The sequence below is a fragment of the Arvicola amphibius genome, chromosome 1, assembly GCF_903992535.2.
Source record: "Arvicola amphibius chromosome 1, mArvAmp1.2, whole genome shotgun sequence".
NCBI lineage: Eukaryota > Metazoa > Chordata > Mammalia > Rodentia > Cricetidae > Arvicola > Arvicola amphibius.
Window position 1 is genome coordinate 105669284 of NC_052047.1, and position 18022 is coordinate 105687305.

Sequence of the window (18022 nt, forward strand, 5' to 3'; positions counted from 1 at the left end):
CTCTGGTTATACGGTAATAACCTTATATAAATGAAATATCTTACGGGAAAATTATAGTTTTTTTTTGGGGGGGGGTTCTTTTTGTTTTTTGTATTTTGGAAGGGGGTTGGGTGTGGGTTTTTTTGGTTTTTTTCAACACAGGATTTTTCGTTTAAGTTTCTGGATATCCTAGAACTAATTCTTATAGATCAGGATGGCCTTGAACTCAGGGTTCTGCCTGCCTCTGCCTCATAAGTGCTGGAATGTAAAGGCATGCATCACCACTGCCTGGCTCAAATCTAGTTGTTTTCTATCTCAACATCAGAAGTAAAAATACGAAATCTAAGGAGTAAAGTAAAAAGATACAAGTTGGCAACATGTCAGTGTTTAAGACTGAGGAGAGTTTTTCTGTAATCTGAGCTGAGAAGAATCTATAGGGTACCCTCTATACCACAAACAGCGACCCACCACCACCACCACCACCCGGACCACACCACGACCGCACCACACCATACCACCACCACCACCATCATCATCATCATCACAATCATCATCATCATCATCATCATCATCATCATCATCATCATCATCATCAATGCACCAGTAGTAATGCTTAAGCATACATAGGACAGACCGTTTATTGCAGTTGTTTCAAGCCAGGGCAGTCCTAGATGCTTGTGTTATTGGTTCATACCCAGGTTCACAGTCTTCCTTTATGCTGTCTACCCAGTGTTCCTTGAGGCTTTCCTTTTCATTTTATCCCATGCACTTCTCCAAGCAGTGCTATCTTTGGGGATCTGCTGCCATTCATTCTCATAACATAGCCAAATTATCTCAAACACTATTGCCATATCCAGTAGTTTACTTTCTTCTAATAGATGGAGATATTTCTTAATGTCATCATTGTACGGTCTATCCCTTTGTGTGACACTTAAAATCCTACAGAGATGTGCCATCTCAAACACCTTCAGCCACTGATTCTTAGAGCCATTTCATTGTCCAGGTTTTGAGTTCAAGAAACCAAATTTCCTAAGAAACCAACCTACCCTGTTCTACTACAAGAGTAGCATATCTATTACCCATAAAGAATACTCTCCAGGATGTTTATAAATCATGTTTTTTTAGTATCTTGTTTACTGCATAAGGTCCATCATGCTGATGTTTTTATAAATTTCTTCTTGAATTTTCAGATTTAGGAAAAATCATTGGTGAGAACCTGGGTCATACCTAGGTAGCACACTGTGGTGCTTTATACTTCATCCTTACTGTATGCATCTTAAATGCAGACGGGAGGGGGTCTTCAAGTCACAGATTAAAAAAATAAGACACTGCGATTCTTTTTTTTCCTCATTTTTTTTTTATTAAAGATTTCCATCTCCTCCCCCTTCCCTCCACTCCCTTCCACCCAAACCCCCACTCCACCCCTCTCCAAGACAAAGAGCCATCAGGGTTCCCTTCACTATGTTAAGTCCAAGGTCCTCCCAGCTCCCCCTAAGTCCAGGAAGGTGAGCAACCAAACTGACAAGGCTCACAGTGAGCCCGTCCATGCTGTAGATTTCATGCTCATCGCCGTTGTCCTTGGTTTCTCAGTCCTCCTCCACCGTCAGCCACATTCAGAGAGTCCGGTTTGGTCCCCTGTTCCATCAGTCCCATTCCAACTGGACTTGGTGGTCTCCCGTTAGATCTGTCCCACCGTCTCAATGGGTGAACGCACTCCTCATGGTCCTGACTTCCTTGCTCATGATCTCCCTCCTTTTGCTCCTCATCGGGACCTTGGGATCTCAGTCCGGTGCTCCTATGTGGGGCTCTGTCATTTTCTCCATCCAATGCCAGGTGAAGGTTCTATGGTGATATGCAAGATATTCATGAGTATGCAATAGGTTCTGGGTTGGGATATAGGAAAAGTGGATATGGGAACAAGGAATTATATATCTTAATTAAGGGAGCCATTCTAGGGTTGGCAGAGACTTGACTCTAGAGGGATTCCCAGGTGTCCAGGAAGACGCCCCCAGCTAGGTCCTTGGGCAGCTGAGGAGAGGGTGCCAGAAATGTACAGATCCTATTGCCAAGACACTGTGATTCTAAGATTTCTCCATACCTATGTGAACTTAATACAGCTTTCCAATAATCTCACCCAATTCCATTCTCCATGGAGAAAAGAATTCCAGCGTATCTCAGGCATCTGTATTTGATCTTGGTATATGGAAAAAAATATCCACTGCCATTATACACTCCTAAGGTTAAATAACCCTGAAGAAAATACTTTTATTTGTGATTCTGGATCATGCATGATACTCTGTTGTCTCTTCATCACCTATCATAAGTAAAATCCACCAATCATAATCCATATGATAATATATGAATAGGTTTCACATGTAGGAAATAATATACTGAACACTTTTAAATGTCAAATAAATGGCTTTATTACTGTACTAAAGAACTAATTTCTATTTTATTCATCACTCTAAATTATAATTGATTGCAGCGTTTCCTTGCACAAATACTATTCAACAAAGTGATGTTCATAGTTTTCACTTTGCTTATTTGTGCAGGTGAATTATGTGTCATGAATTTCTAATACCATTACTTATTTTGAAGAAAAGTAATAACACTGGTTATTTTATGGGTTTAAATACCTGATATATGGGAATATATTTTAAACTAAGATGTGCTAAGGGCATTCAGATGGATAGTGTAAGTTCTTTTCCTACATATCTGTTCTTAAACTAAATTATGAACAGAAAAACATTAGGTAGGCATGAGTATAGATAAAGTTGACTCAGATTTAACACAAGAATGAATCTTTAAAATTCATGGATAATGAATATTTGTGTGCTTAAAGGCACAACACTTGCCTTTAGGCAATAATCTCTCTTATTAATTCTTACCAACAAAGGAGACTGATGATGATAAATTATACAATATTTTCACCTCGGTGGTTTATTAAGTTTTTCAGGAGGCTGAAAATTAGTACACTGTAGATTTCTAACACAATAAAATAAGCACATCTCACAAAAAATTGTATATCTTATAAGTGGCTGCTGCAATATTATTTGGTCTTTCTTTGTATTTTCATTTAAAGCAGCCATAGTGTGGGTTGTTACATTTGATAGAGTTTTTTGTTAGTCTGTCCATGTTGTCTCAGAATAATGTTCTTCTCACACTGTTTATACACTCAATGTGCCTTTAGTTTTCAGTTAGTTTGTTCATTTGTTTGATTATTTTGCTTTAATTAAAATACTCTTGGGACTATAAATACTTTCTTGTATTCCTCAACTCCACTGAGTCTTGAATCTCTTTGGATATAAAAGCTTATGACCAGCACCTGGACTAAGGAGAGAAAACCTATCTCATAGGACATCTGGGAGACCAGAGCTGCAGCCTAGAGGAGGTAACACCATACTGTATTCCATACTTAAGAGTTGATGGCTGCTGCCATCAGAGGATAGCTTCTGATTGTTACAGACTGGGTGCATCCTCATTCAAATGGGAGAGGCTATGGGTCTATCATATCATGCCTGCTGTTTTAGTTGACCCAAGGTTGGGGAGGGAAATCTATCTTTAGTTATTGATATAACATGAGCTATCAATAGTTGTACTTGAACCGATTGAATCAATAATCTTTGATCCAACTAAATTTCCTTGAAAATGTCTTATATCATTTTAAATGGATAATTTTGATGATGGAGAATTAACTCAGAATATGAATGATGTGCAATTTCAAATATGGAGAAAAGCATACAAAAAACAAGCATAAGCTTAACTATCAATCATCCATTCATCAGCTATCAGTCCCTGGAAGGTAACCTACAAATGAGGAAGGATACCTGACAATGTTGTAGGTTCCCTTTTCCTTTCAACTTTCTCATTAAAATCCACATTAGAAATTGAAGTGCAACATGAATTTGCCTACATTGGTTATGAAAGAAATGAAAGGAAAACACATAAGTAGCCTTGGTGTAGTGGGCAAGGAAAGCAAGAGCTGTGATTACAAAAATTTCTCATGGTACATTGTTTTTCATTAAAAATCTATAGGTATTGCAAATATTTGGACATAGGTGGTAGAGTTTTTAATGAGAGTTTGAAGCAAAGTAATATATAAACTAGAAATAAAGAGTTTAGAATTGATGTAATTAAAATAAGAGATAAAAATGGAACTTAATTCATACTTAAGTAACAAATTTATGTACAATAAACTGCAGAGAATAACACTGGTTTGCTAACAGTTATTTACTTATGCCTTTCTGGTTGCAGAATAAACATAGTCCAAACCTGTTGTGAATCATTTTCTTGATCAGGGTCAGCACCTGATTATTAAGGAGAAAAGTGATAGATCGTGAATTGTAGTTTTTATTAGTGATTTTTAGGTCAGGGCTTAATTATTGATATGAGGAATGAGCTGAATGAAGCACTGTATCATGCCATCTCTGCTTATTAATAATCGAGGGTTTTCTGACCCATTCTCTATGATCAATTGTCTTTTTTCCCTTGAGATACATATTGAATACAGAGTCATAGAAATTTAATACTTCAAATATAAATTACTAGGGTGAACACAAGACATGACAGTAATGCACCACAGAATCTTAGCTGTGGATCCTAGAAAGAACAGATTGTAGGGATTGAGACCAAGAATAATGTACCCTGACTTCTATTAAATGAACAGGAACAAAGTGTGCTGCTCTAAGAAACCTGTTTCTGTACATGGTTTTGCACCATGTTGAGCAGAATAATTGCTAGCTGACCGGGCATGCACTTAACTGTAGCGAAGTTGTCCTTTTCTTGTTATGAGAGCCATTATCAACACACTGGACTGTTCCTGAATCCTGTAATGAGGCATTCGTTCAAGCAGGAAATCTGTGACACTTAGATGAACCTGTACAGTCTCTCCTACTGGTGAAATGTCCTTAGTTATACTTTTTAAAAATCCTTCTCAGACTGTGCATGCTTGCAAAACTCCATAATCTCATCATTCGGAAAGCCACTTCACGGTAGTCTTGAGTCTAAAGCAAGACATTACCTCAGAAGACAAACCTTCTGTATCATGTATTCTAGATCTTTCACCTACTGATAGATAAAAATTATTAATATATATTTTGTACTCTACAAACACTTTTTAAAATCTACTTCATCTCTTTTCGAAGCCATATATTTTCAAACCTTTTTGAATCTAACATTTGCTTTGGTTTTATTAAAAGATTTAGATCTAATACAAAGTTTTTTAAAAATCTTTTATATGGTCACTTGCTTTCTGGATTTTGTTTTGTCTCAATAGACATAGAAAACCAGTTTCATCAATTAATTTCTCTTAACATTATATAATTTTACTTCTATAATGTTCTTTTCACCATTGTTCTTGCAAAATCACAAATAATTCATTTTAGGACCCAAATCAAGAAAAAGCAAATTTCCCCAAGATTCTTGGTGTTTTGTCCAGTTCTGCTTTTCTATACTGGAATGATGATGCTCTTCAAGTCTCTTCTTTGATAACTTTCTGTTCTTTAAACCTCACCATTACCAGTACTTGTCGACATAAGATGACTTGTGCCTCATTAATTCTTTCACATTTTACGTCACGGAGGCTTTAATACTTTAATTCAAGTCCCAGTTCAACACAACAATACGAAGACACATTGAGTAATGATGCTTATAATAATACTAATAGCAAGGAAATATTATAACATTAACTAAAGTTTTCAAATCAACAGTAATATAAAAAAGACATACTAGAATGCACAAAGGAGATTAAAAACAAGATATGATGGATATGTGGTACAAAAGGGGTATGATCCTTGCAAGAAGGAAAAACAAATGTTACTGTTAGGATAGGATTGGTGGGTGTTTACCAGAAACACATGCAAGATTGCAACCCTGAGAAACAAATCCATAGTAGTAAAAATCACAATCACAATGCAGCATTGCACGCAGTGATATGTACCTACTGTCTTGGTTTTCTTTCATTCCACACAAATTTCTAAGAAAAAAAAAGAGCAATCTCCTTGGTGAAATCTTTCATATTAAACTGTGCAGGTCTGCTGTCATGGACTCAGTAGTCTTCATAGTCCAAAAGGACACGATTTAGGGTGTCAGGGTGGCCAAATGGTCCAGGCACCAGGCTCAAGCTCATCTTCCCAATGACCATGAGAGTAGTGTCCTGACTACTTTTCAAAACTCAGAAAAGAGAAATGTGTTGAACTGCTAGAATCATCACTCAGGTAAAAGCCTTCCAGAGACTTTCATTTAAATAAAGTAATTGAGAACATTTTTTAGAATCCATGTCAAGTACATGTAAGTTTTCTACAAATATTGCAGATTTCACCATTGCCAGTAATACAAATCTTATAGAACTTTAGCTTATTATTTGGTCATAAAATGTTCCGTTTTATATATCTGTAATTATAAAATATTTCAAAATCATTTCCATTTTATAATTTTTCTTTTTGACAATTCATTCTCAAGTAATTTTCTAAATTACTTTCTCAATAAATTAAGCTAAAATTAACCATGGTTCATGATTTATTTCCATCACTATCTCCAGTACCTAACAGCAGAGGAAAAGATGGCATCTCCAATGTCTTTAAATCACACCAACCTCAGAGACATCTGGTACACCCTGATTGGGATCCCAGGACTAGAAGATGCGCACATTTGGATCTCCATCCCCATCTGTTCAATGTACATAGTAGCTGTTTGTAGGCAATATATCCTAATAGTGCTGATCTCCACTGAGCATAGTCTTCATGAACCCATGTAACTTTTTTCCTTTCCATGTTTGGCCCTGGCAGACATCTTCCTGTCCACAGAAACTATACCAAAAATATTAGCAATCTTCTTGGGTTCAGGCTGGGGGCATTTCTTTTGCTAGCTGTGTGTCCCATATGTTTTTCGTTCACTTCACTTTGTGACAGAGTCATGGTATATTGCTCTCCATGGCATTTGACCATTATGTGCTATCTGCTATCCACTAAGATACACCAACATCCTAACTTCATCTGTCATCAAGAGAATGGGCATTGCCTCTGTGACTCGAAGCTTCTTCATCTGCTTCCCCCTGATCTTCCTTGTTTATCGGCTCACTTACTGTGTGAGGCAACATCATTCGACACTCTTACATGGGCATTGCCAGGTTGGCCTGTGACAGCATCAAGGTCAATAATTTACTATGGGATGATTTTGGCTCTGTTTTCCATAGGCCTAGATGTGCTGCTTATCATTGTCTCATATGTCCCTAATTCTTTGTGCTATGTTTAGAATTCCTTCCCAGGATGCCCGTCTCAAGAGGCTGTGAGTACATGTGGCTCCCATGTCTGTGTTATCTTGTTGTTTTATACACCAGTTTTCTTTTCTTCTCTTGCTCACCATTTAGGAGTCGCAACATGACCACTGCATTTTCACATCCTTCCTCGCAAAACTCTATGTGGTTCTTCTGCCATCCCTGAACCCCATTATTTATGGAGTGAAGACCAAAACAATTAAGGAGAGAAATGTTCAGGTCCTTTCTTATAACAAAGCACTTTGTTGACATAAAAAGCATGCAGCTCATTGTTCAGTTTTCCCACAGAACTATAGAATTTAAGGGCATCTGAATATATAGTAGAAATATATTTGGTAGCATTAAGAATGACAATTTTCCCATATCCACCCGAGTGGATATGGGAACAAAAAATTATATATCTTATTAAGGGAGCCATTCTAGGGTTGGCAGAGACCTGACTGTAGAGGGGTTCTCAGGTGTCCAGGAAGACGCCCCCATCTAGTTTCCTTGGGCAGCTGAGGAGAGGGTACCAGAAATGTCCAGATCCTATTGCCATACTCTAGAATATCTTGCTATCACCATAGAACCTTCACCTGGCGTTGGATGGAGAAAATGACAGAGCCACCACATAGGAGCACCAGACTGAGCTCCCAAGGTCCTGATGAGGAGAAAAAGGAGGAGATCATGAGCAAGGAAGTCAGGACCGTGAGGGGTGCGTTCACCCATTGAGACGGTGGACAGATCTAACTGGAGACCACCAAGTCCAATTGTGAATGGGGACTGGATGGAACAGGGGACCAAACCGGACTCTCTGAATATGGCTGACAGTGGAGGAGGACTGAGAAACCAAGGACAATGGCGATGGACTTGAACTCTACAGCATGGACGGGCTCACGTGAGCCTTGTCATTTTGGTTGCTCACCTTTCTGGACTAGTGGGGAGGTTGGAGGACCTTGGACTTACATAGTGAAGGGAACCCTGATGGCTCTTTGGCTTGGAGAGGGCAGGGAGTGGGGGGTTTGGGTGGACAGGGAGGGGAGGGAAGGGGGAGGAGGAGAGGAGGAGATGGAAATTTTTATAAAAATGAGAAAGAATGACAATTTTTATTTTTGGTTGTAAGCCTAGCCTTTAATGGCTGAGCTATCTATCCAGAGCTACCGAGAAAACCCTGTCACCACCCCCCCGCAAAAAAAAAAACAAAACAACACCAAAAAATATAACAATTATTAGTAAAACAAAAAGAAAATGTTAACTTCTAAAGTTTATGTGTCTTTGGTTCAAGGTCAGTATTATTATTATTTTTTATAATTTTAATCAAGATAATTAATGCTTGATAATTATCTAGAATCTATATTATAAAGTCAAAATAGCTTTGATCACATGTATTATAATCTATACATTTTCCTCCATAAAAATTGTTCATATTATTTAATTGTTATGTATGTGGGTTACCTTCTCTTTGTTTCTCTTTTATTCTAAAATGCAAAACACATACATTGAGAAATGTTTAATATGTTCAGCCTAGCCCACAGTGACATTTACTTCCATACAGAGTCATTCAACCTGTCAATAAATGTACTTTTATGTTTTTATATTTGATTTCAGTAAAAACAAATTTTTAAAGTCAAAATTATTTTAATATCATAAGTTTGATCTATTCAAAATTAATTTAATAGATAATTGCCATCAGTGCCATCAGGTAAATTTTCAGATCGAACAACGATAACATATTTGTCATGACATTCTAGTATGGGGCTTTAGAATATGGAATGCCCTGTTTTTAGAATATAGTGCGTGACATCACGCCATGTTTTATCCATTATAACCCTGAGGTATTAGTGAAAAACACTGAAATAGTATATCAACAGAAAAGCCTAATATTCAAGTTTGGGGGATACGACTTAATTTTTGTTCTAATACTCACAGTAAAAGTGAGAAAATATCCTTACAATGACTGTCTTAGTTTTACATAGCAATCGATCAATTTTGGCCTACATGTTTCCGTGACACTTAGGTTTTTGTTTTTCAATTTTTTGCTCTTGAATACCCATGTTAATTCAGTTTCAGGCACACACCAAGAGGCTAGAGATAAGGTGCAGAAGTTTAGAGCACTTTTTCTCTCTTGCTGAGACTGAAGTTCGGGTTCTCAGTACACATGCCAGATGATTACAAACTAACTCTCAGTATTCTAGCATCGCCGGGCGGTGGTGGCGCACGCCTTTAAATCCCAGCACTCGGGAGGGCGAGGCAGGCGGAGTTCTGTGAGTTCGAGACCAGCCTGGTCTACAAGAGCTAGTTCCAGGACATGGCTCCAAAGCCACAGAGAAACCCTAGTCTCGAAAACAAAAAACAAAAAAAACAAAAAAAAAAAAAAACAAAACAGTATTCTAGCATCTTTTCTAGGCTCAACCCATACACCATACACACAGGATATATACATACATAAATATAGATAAAATAAAATAAGTCTTGTTTAAAAATGAAAAGTTATGTTTACAAAAACAGGTTTCATGCAACAAACATTTTAAAAACTAGCCACCTTCAAAGTATTACATGACAAAGTCAAGACAAATGAGTGATCTTTTTTGTTTTGTTTTGTTTTTTCTCGAATTCTTTTATTTTTGTTTATTTATTTTTATTGGGGCTCTACATTTTTTCGCTCCACTCCCTGCCCTCTCCCCTTACCTTTAACTGTCCTCCAAGGTCCCCACTGCACCAAATTTACTCAGGAGATCTTGTCTTTTTCTAGTTCCCATGTAAATTAGATCTATGAATGTCTCTCTTTGGGTCCTCATTGTGTCTAAGTTTCTCTGGGATTTGTGATTGGTTTTTTATGTTTAAAAAAACCACTTACGAGTGAGTACAACTGATAATTGTCTTTCTTTCTGGGTCTGGGTTACCTCATTCAAATGATGTTTTCTAACTCCATCCACTTGCTTGCAAAACTCAAGAAGTTGTTATGTTTTTCTGCTGTGTAGTACTCCAATTGTGTAAATGTATCACATTTTCCTTTCCATTCTTCAGTGAGGTCATTTAGATTATTTCCAGGTTCTGGCTATGACAAACAATGCTGCCTATGAACATAGTTGAACACATGTCCTTGTGGCATGATTGAGCATCCTTTGGATATATGCCCAAAGTGGTATTATGGGACTTGAAGAAGGTTGTTTCCTAATTTTCTGAGAAATCACTACACTGACACTCAAAGGGGCTGTACCAGCTTGCATTCCTACCAGCAATGCCAGAAATGTTCCCTTTATCCAACAACCTCTCCAGCATAAGTGTCATCAGTATTTTTGATCTTAGCCATTCTTACAGGTGTAAGATGGAATCTCAGAGTTGTTTTGATTTGCATTTTCTGATGACTAAGTATGTTGAACACCCAGATATTAATCCACATACCATCAAATACCTGATTTTTGACAAAGATGCAAAAAATATCAAATAAAAAAGAAAGCATATTTAACAAGTGGTGGTGGCATAACTGGATATCAACATGTAGAAGAAGGAAAATAGACCTATATCTATCACCATGCACAAAACTCAGGTCCAAATGGATCAAAGACATCAACGTAAAGGCAGCCACACTGAACTTTACAGAAGAGAAAGTTGGCAAATACACTTGAACGCATTGGCACAAAAGACCACTTCATAAATGTAATCCCAGCAGCACAGACGCTGAGAGGAATAATTAATAAATGGGTACCTCCTGAAACTGAAAAGCTTCTGTAACACAAAGACACGGTTAACAAGACAAAACAACAGTCCACAGAATGGGAAAAGATCTTCACTAACCCCACATCAGACAGATGTCTGATCATCAAATTATACAAAGAACTCAAGAACTTGGTCATCAAAACAATAAATAATCCAATAAAAAATGGAGTACAGACCTAAAGAGAGAACTCTCAACAGAGGAATCTAAAATGGCTGAAAGACACTTAAGGAAATTTTCAACATCCTTAGTCATCAAATGGGTGATCTTGATCCCAGTACAAGAAGGGGATTGAGAGTTAATGTCTGAATGGTTCAGTAGGAACCCAGACAAAGAGAATACAGTCTCTCTCTCTCTCTCTCTCTCTCTCTCTCTCTCTCTGTGTGTGTGTGTGTGTGTGTGTGTGTGTGTGTGTGTGTGTGCGCGCGCGTGCGCGCGCGCACTGTAGTCTTTTCTGTTGTTCATTGACTTTTTTTATTCAAAGTTGAAAAGGGTAAGTTCTAAGAAGCCAGCATGAAGTGGTCTCTTGTGCCACTGCATTCAAGTGTACTTCCCACTTTCTCTTCTATTTGGTTCAGTGTGGCTGCCTTTATGTTGAGATCTTTGATCCATTTGCACTTGAGTTTTCAAAAGAACAAATAATCCAACAAAAAAATGGAGTACAGACCTAAACAGAGAACTCTCAACAAAGGAATCTAAAATGGCTGAAAGACACTTAAGGAAATGCTCAACCTTTTTAGTCATCAGAGAAATGCAATCAAAACAACTCCGAGATTCCATCTTACAGAATGGCTAAGATCAAAAACACTGATGGCAACTTATGCTAGAGAAGTTGTGGGATAAAGGGAACACTTCTGCATTGCTGGGGGAATGTAAGCTGATACAGCCCCTTTGGATGTCAGTGTGGTGATTTCTCAGAAAATTAGGAAACAACTTTCCTCAAGTCCCCATAATATCACTTTTGGGTATATCCAAAGGATGCTCAATCATGCCACAAGGACATGTGCTCAACTATGTTCATAGCAGTACTGTTTATCATAGCCAGAACCTGGAAACAACCTAAATGCCTCATGACTGAAGAATGAATGAGGAAAATGTGTACTACACAGCAGAAAAAAATAACGACATCTTGAATTTTGCAGGCAAATGGATGGAACTAGAAAACATCATTTTGAGTGAGGTAACCCAGACCCAGAAAGACAATTATCACATGTACTCACTCATAAGTGGTTTTAAAGAAAACCAGCCCACAAATCACAATCTCAGATAACTTAGACAACAATGAGGACCCTAATAGAGACATTCATAGATCTAATCTACATGGGAAGTAGAAAAGACAAGATCTCCTGAGTAAATTTGGAGAATGGGGACTTTGGAGGACTGTGAAGAGAGGCAGGTGAGTGGAGCAGAGAAAAATGTAGAGCTCAATAAAAATCAAAACAAAAAGAAAACGAAAAAAAATAGAAGCCAGCATGAGACAGATAACACTTAGATTCTGAGACTAAGTGATGGAGGTTTACAAACCATGGAATCAGCAGTTGTTTTAAAAGCCTCTATATTTAATAGCATGTGTTAAAAATTACTTAGCAGAGCTAGTCATATCATGGATCATGGAGAACATCCCACTGACCCGTCTTAAACCAGTTCAAGCACTAAGTGTTCCCTTATATTTATAAATGAGCATGCTCTTTACCACCCATCAAGGAAATTTGTCTTTCAGACAGAGACCATCACAGAAAATCATAACCAATCTTAATGTGGAACTGTGGAGCTCAGTATCAATGGATACCTCTGCAAAAAAGCTCCTGCACCTAAGGCTCAGGGAACATTGCAGAAGATGGAGCAGACAACTTGTTAGAGCAAGAGTATAAGGGATTTTACTATGAGATTGTGTCTCTCACTAATGTCAGAAGATATACCCATAAAGTCTCATAACATTCCGGCCCAAATTGCATAATCTGAATAAAAGCAATAAATATGCCAACATGGATGAGGGAAGTCTATATGTCTCAATCGTCACAAAGAAGTAAAGGCAACTTTACTTTAAGGAATCCTGAGAGAAGGAGAAATCATTTTTCCCAGCGAAAGACACACCAATTTGTTAGCCAATATTGTGTCCAGCCATGAAAATGTACCTACAGGTAACATTATAGAGAGTGAACAAGTTCTATTTAGGAATATATATATTCCTAAATATATTCCTAAATGCAAGTAACAATTATTGAAAAAGAGATTGCAAATTTGAGAGCAAGGAGCGGTATATAAGACGTTAGGAGGGAGAAAGGGAAAGGGAAATGATATCATAATCTCAAAAATAAAATAAACAATAAACATGACTTAGCTTTACTTCATAAATAGAAATTGTCATAAATAATATAATTTACCATAATCATAGATGTTGTTGAAGCAGACTTTGCTCACATATATATATATATATATATATATATATATATATATATATATGTATGTATAAAGTTGATACACATTCCATGTACTTTCTAATTGCAAATATTTTTTGATCTTTGAAAGGAATTGACTTTCCTGTTTCTAGGTCCTGCTGCCCTAGCTGTTGTCACTGCAGTGAAAGCTAGAATGGGATCGTGAGCAAACTGACATGGAGAACAGAGAAAAAGGCGACCGATGAGAATCCTTTTGTTATCAAAAGATGCAAGGAGACACAGATGCAGAGAGGTAATAGAAACAATAATTCAGTTTCTCAGGTTTGGCTGGACATTTTATTGCTCTTGTTTACATTGTTTGGCTTTGAAAAGATAAACATTCAATGTGCATCGAATATACAGATTTACTAATACACTATTTTCCACTTTACTAGGTAAAGGATATCCCCTGGCATGCCATATCAGCCACCGCAGAGAGGCAATGTAGGGCTGATGCCCAAGTAGCATGGCTAGTCTGGGAAAGGGAGAAAGAAACCTGCATTTCTTCTCTCCTTCCAAAGTATAAGGAGCCTGCAGGAAACTAACAAAGCATGGGGACTTCCCACTCCTGAATGTGCCCAGGCTGTGAGAACTTGAGCAGGGGTTGTATTTAGACAATGATCCTGATACAAATGTCAATCTCTAAAAAGCAAGAGAAAGTGGGTTTCAAGGCTTGAGAAGGATCAAAGTTACAAATGAGTCACTAAATACAGAAGAAAAAAAAGCTACTGATGTTCAGCAGAGGTCACAGAAATGTTCACTTTCCCAAGGTGAGAAGCAAGATGTAAATGTCAACTAGGTAATCTAGGCAGCATCATACTGAAGATGCAGGCTTCACTGGTCCTCTCATAGGATCCTAGAAGAGAGAGATTATCTTTTATTTTGGTGCTCATGACAAGAGGTGCACGTAGGTTTGAGTTAAAGAGACCTGTGAAGGAAAGGAATACTATAGCACAAATTATTTACTTTTGCTGGGCAGAAAGGTCATTTAATTAATTTAGATTATTATTGTATCTTGTTATGTGTGTTTGGTTGATGACCCTGGGTGGTCGGTCCTTTCTTGAAGGTAATCAGAGAAGTGGATCTGGAGGGATGAAAAGGAGCTGAAAAAGATAATGAGAAGAGAAGAGAGGGAAAATTGCAGTCAGGATGTAATGTATGAGAGAAGAATACATTATATTTTTTTTAAAAAAGACATCCTTTAATTTTAAAAGTATGGCTAAGTCTTAGAGGGAAAATTGGAGTTCTAAACAATATTTCATCTAAACAGAATAATGATGAACAGTTAGCAATACAAGAGCAAGTAGCAAACAGAAAGGCCTTCACAGAAAAATTTAGATAATAAAATGAAAATATTACTACAGCAGAATTGGTTATGTTGTAATATATGCTCAAAAATAATGGTGCCAAATTGCTTTCTATTTATAGGTTTCTTGACAACTTTAAAATTTTTAACCTGTAATATGAAAAACATTAAAATAAAGTACAAGCATAATAAGAACATAATTATGTAGTAATCTATAATATCAACTATAGCAGAAATGCTAATTTCAGACCAAATGGTCTCACCATTAGTTTTGAATAACTTTAAACTCCTTTTCTTAATGATTTTATGTAGAGACATTGAGACTTATGATTTACTAGCCATAGCAGAATATAACTTTATTCCTGTAGTAAGGCTGTTTTCACTCATAATAGTGAAGTTATAATATTGAAAATTGGAGCTGTCAGTTAGTAGGAGTGGGTCATAACTACCTGAGGAACACTGCTGTAAGTGAAATGAAGGATGCAGAACAAGTTAGACTGGTACAGTGCGATTTACAGGACTTTATGAACATCAAAGCTGTAAGACAGAAACAGGTGTGACTATGAATATGAGGGAGTGCAATAGCAGGTGGGAAACGCTGGGATATGGCAGAAATCTTGGCTATGGTAAAATATTCATGATGGTAACACAATTTTCTAAATGTATTCCTATATACTCATTCAAGTTTTATATCTACATTTCATAATAATCAGGTTGTTTCTAATTATATCTCAATGATCTTGTTTTAAGTTATTTGATACATGTTGTATTAACATTTTATAATGTTTTAATTGTAAATAATATAAATATCTTAAGGAAGGTTTGTATTAATAAAGGGATGATTCATGCCTTATCATATTGGTTCATTTTGGTATTTGTGGACTTTTGCTTTTTAGTCAGTGTTTTGTATCAACTTTCAGACCAGTTTAAACTAAAAGAAGCACACAAAGGAACCAAAAGGCATGGTAATTTGACTAGAAAATAAATAAAGCATAAACTATATCTAACTCTTCTCATAAAATGCACCTTAGAATTTGACATGACTGATTGAAAATCTACTTACAGAATAAAGAATAATATCTACCTCGGAGTTTTTAAGAAGATGTAAAGTTAAATGATTATTTCTTTTAAATAGTCACAATAATGTTGTAACTATTTTTTTTTTTGGTTTTTTTCAAGACAGGGTTTCTCTGTAGCTTTGGAGCCTGTCCTGGAGCTAGCTCTTGTAGACCAGGCTGGTCTTGAACTCACAGAGATCCTCCTGCCTCTGCCTCCCAAGTGCTGGGATTAAAGGTGTGCGCCACCACCGCCCGGCTAATGTTGTAACTATTACTGGAGACTCAAGACAGAGAAAATATAAATCAAAGGATATTTTCACAGGATTTAAATAGTCTTCCTACAGCAGTCACTGTTTTGAGAGGAGTGACTGTTACCATCTATAGGGTAGCTCTATGGGAAGCTGTGGGTGTGGACAACAAAACACTGACATTGCTTCTTTGGTTTATTTAACTATAGTTAAGTGACAAGACAGTTGGGGTTCATAAGCTGCTTAATTATTACATGTAAAGTTATTGAAGTAATTAGGATTTTGTATATTATATAAATATGTTGCTTAGATGAACAAAAAAGTATTAAGATAATGACTGCTCTATAAAAACCATCAAATGCTTTTAAAACCAAAAATTTAAGCTTCATAATGAATGTAAGAAGAAATAAACATGTGCAACTGGCCACAAAGATATGGATTTTATGAGTAAATCAACTTGATACAAAAAGTAAAGTAGAAGTAATATAAATGTTTAATTACAAAAGTTAAAAAATAAAAACAGGTTTAAAAGACAATTTTGAGTATATATTGTTTGCATATTCTAGTTTGAAAAGTTAACTACAACATGATAGAAGTCAATTGCACTTGCTTACAAACAGCTATGAGAAAATGAGAGGATTTAAAGCAAGAGAAGCATCATTAAAAGACAGTTAGTACATCTAGTTACAATGCTTACTGAATCTTACCCCTGTTAAATCAGCAAGTTGATTTTCAAATATATTCACAGCAGATCTAAGATCCTAGGTTCCCTTCAGGAACAATCTCTGAATCCTCACTCGTATCTGCTGAGTCTTGATACTGTATATAATGGGGTTCATCAAGGGTGGGAAAAGGATGTAGATGTTGCCCATGAGAACATGAACCAGTGGAGAGAGGTGCTTCCCAAAGCGGTGCACCATGGTCAGACCAATGATGGGGATGTAGAAAACCAAAACAGCAGAGATGTGAGAAACACAAGTCTGTAAAGACTTCATTCTCTCCTCCTGGGAAGCAATGGCTAGAACTGTATGCAGAATCATAACATATGACATTAATATGAGTACTGAATCCAGCAACAGGTTGCTGATTACCAGGGCTAAACCATAGATGCTATTGAAACGAATGTCACCACAGGCCATTCGAATTAAGTCTTGGTGCAGGCAGAAAGAGTGGGAAAGGAAATGAGGCCGGCAGTAATTTAAGAACTTCAAGCGGATGATGACTGGAGGAATGAGCATAGAACTCCTACATAAGATGGCCACTCCAATTTTCATGATTTTGGCATTGGTTAGGATAGAGGAATAGCGTAGGGGGTTGCAAATGGCAATGTAGCGGTCAAAGGACATGGCAAGGAGGACAGAGGACTCCATGAAGGACAAACCATGAATAAAATAAGCCTGTGCAATGCAGCCATCGAGGCTGATATCTTGAATGAGGCCCCAAAAGATGCCCAGCACCGTGTGCACAGTGGACAGCCCCATGCACAGGTCTGTGAGGGCTAACATGGCCAGGAAATAGAACATGGGCTGGTGCAGGCTTGGCTCAGTCCGGATCACATGCAGTATCATGCAGTTTCCCAGGAACACCATTGCATAGATGATGGAGAAGGGGACAGAGAGACAGAGGTAATAAATCTCTAAACCAGGGAACCCAGTCAAAGCAAACCTGGAGCTACTGGAGTTGGTGACAGAGAGAGCAGACATTGGTAAAAGAGTGAAAATATCTTTGGAAAGATTTTGTGAATCACACAAATTTTCAATCCTATAATTTCTGATAACGTCTACCTACTTTCTGAAAGAAAACAAAATATGGTACAATTTACATAAATAGCCAGATATATACGTAGTTCTTTCTTGTTTATCATCACAAACCCCATTGTCTTGCCACAGACCTTGCAGTGCTTATGCTGAGGGATGCCAGGAGAGTGGGAGTTTTGTGCAGGACCAACAGCATCCATGAGATCATGGGATTTAGATGCTGGGAGTCTGCTGGGAATCTGCTCAGTCCTGAAGGAGGACAGTGC

At 37.3% G+C, this 18022-nt stretch overlaps 1 protein-coding gene and 1 pseudogene across 1 annotated transcript; one reads left to right on the forward strand and one right to left on the reverse strand.

Annotated features, from left to right (window-relative positions):
* The first annotated feature begins 6538 nt into the window (after positions 1 to 6538).
* Positions 6539 to 7501, forward strand: LOC119807676 (annotated as a pseudogene).
* Positions 7502 to 16760: 9259 nt separating this feature from the next.
* LOC119804855 (olfactory receptor 51V1-like) lies at positions 16761 to 17702 on the reverse strand. The gene has a single exon (XM_038316624.1). The coding sequence runs from the start codon at positions 17700 to 17702 to the stop codon at positions 16761 to 16763; it is 942 nt and encodes a 313-aa protein (XP_038172552.1).
* Positions 17703 to 18022: the final 320 nt, after the last annotated feature.

What these genes read in the sequence shown, in the direction of transcription:
- LOC119804855 (XM_038316624.1), bottom strand. Translation starts at nt 17,702, where the DNA reads ATGTCTGCTCTCTCTGTCACCAACTCCAGTAGCTCCAGGTTTGCTTTG.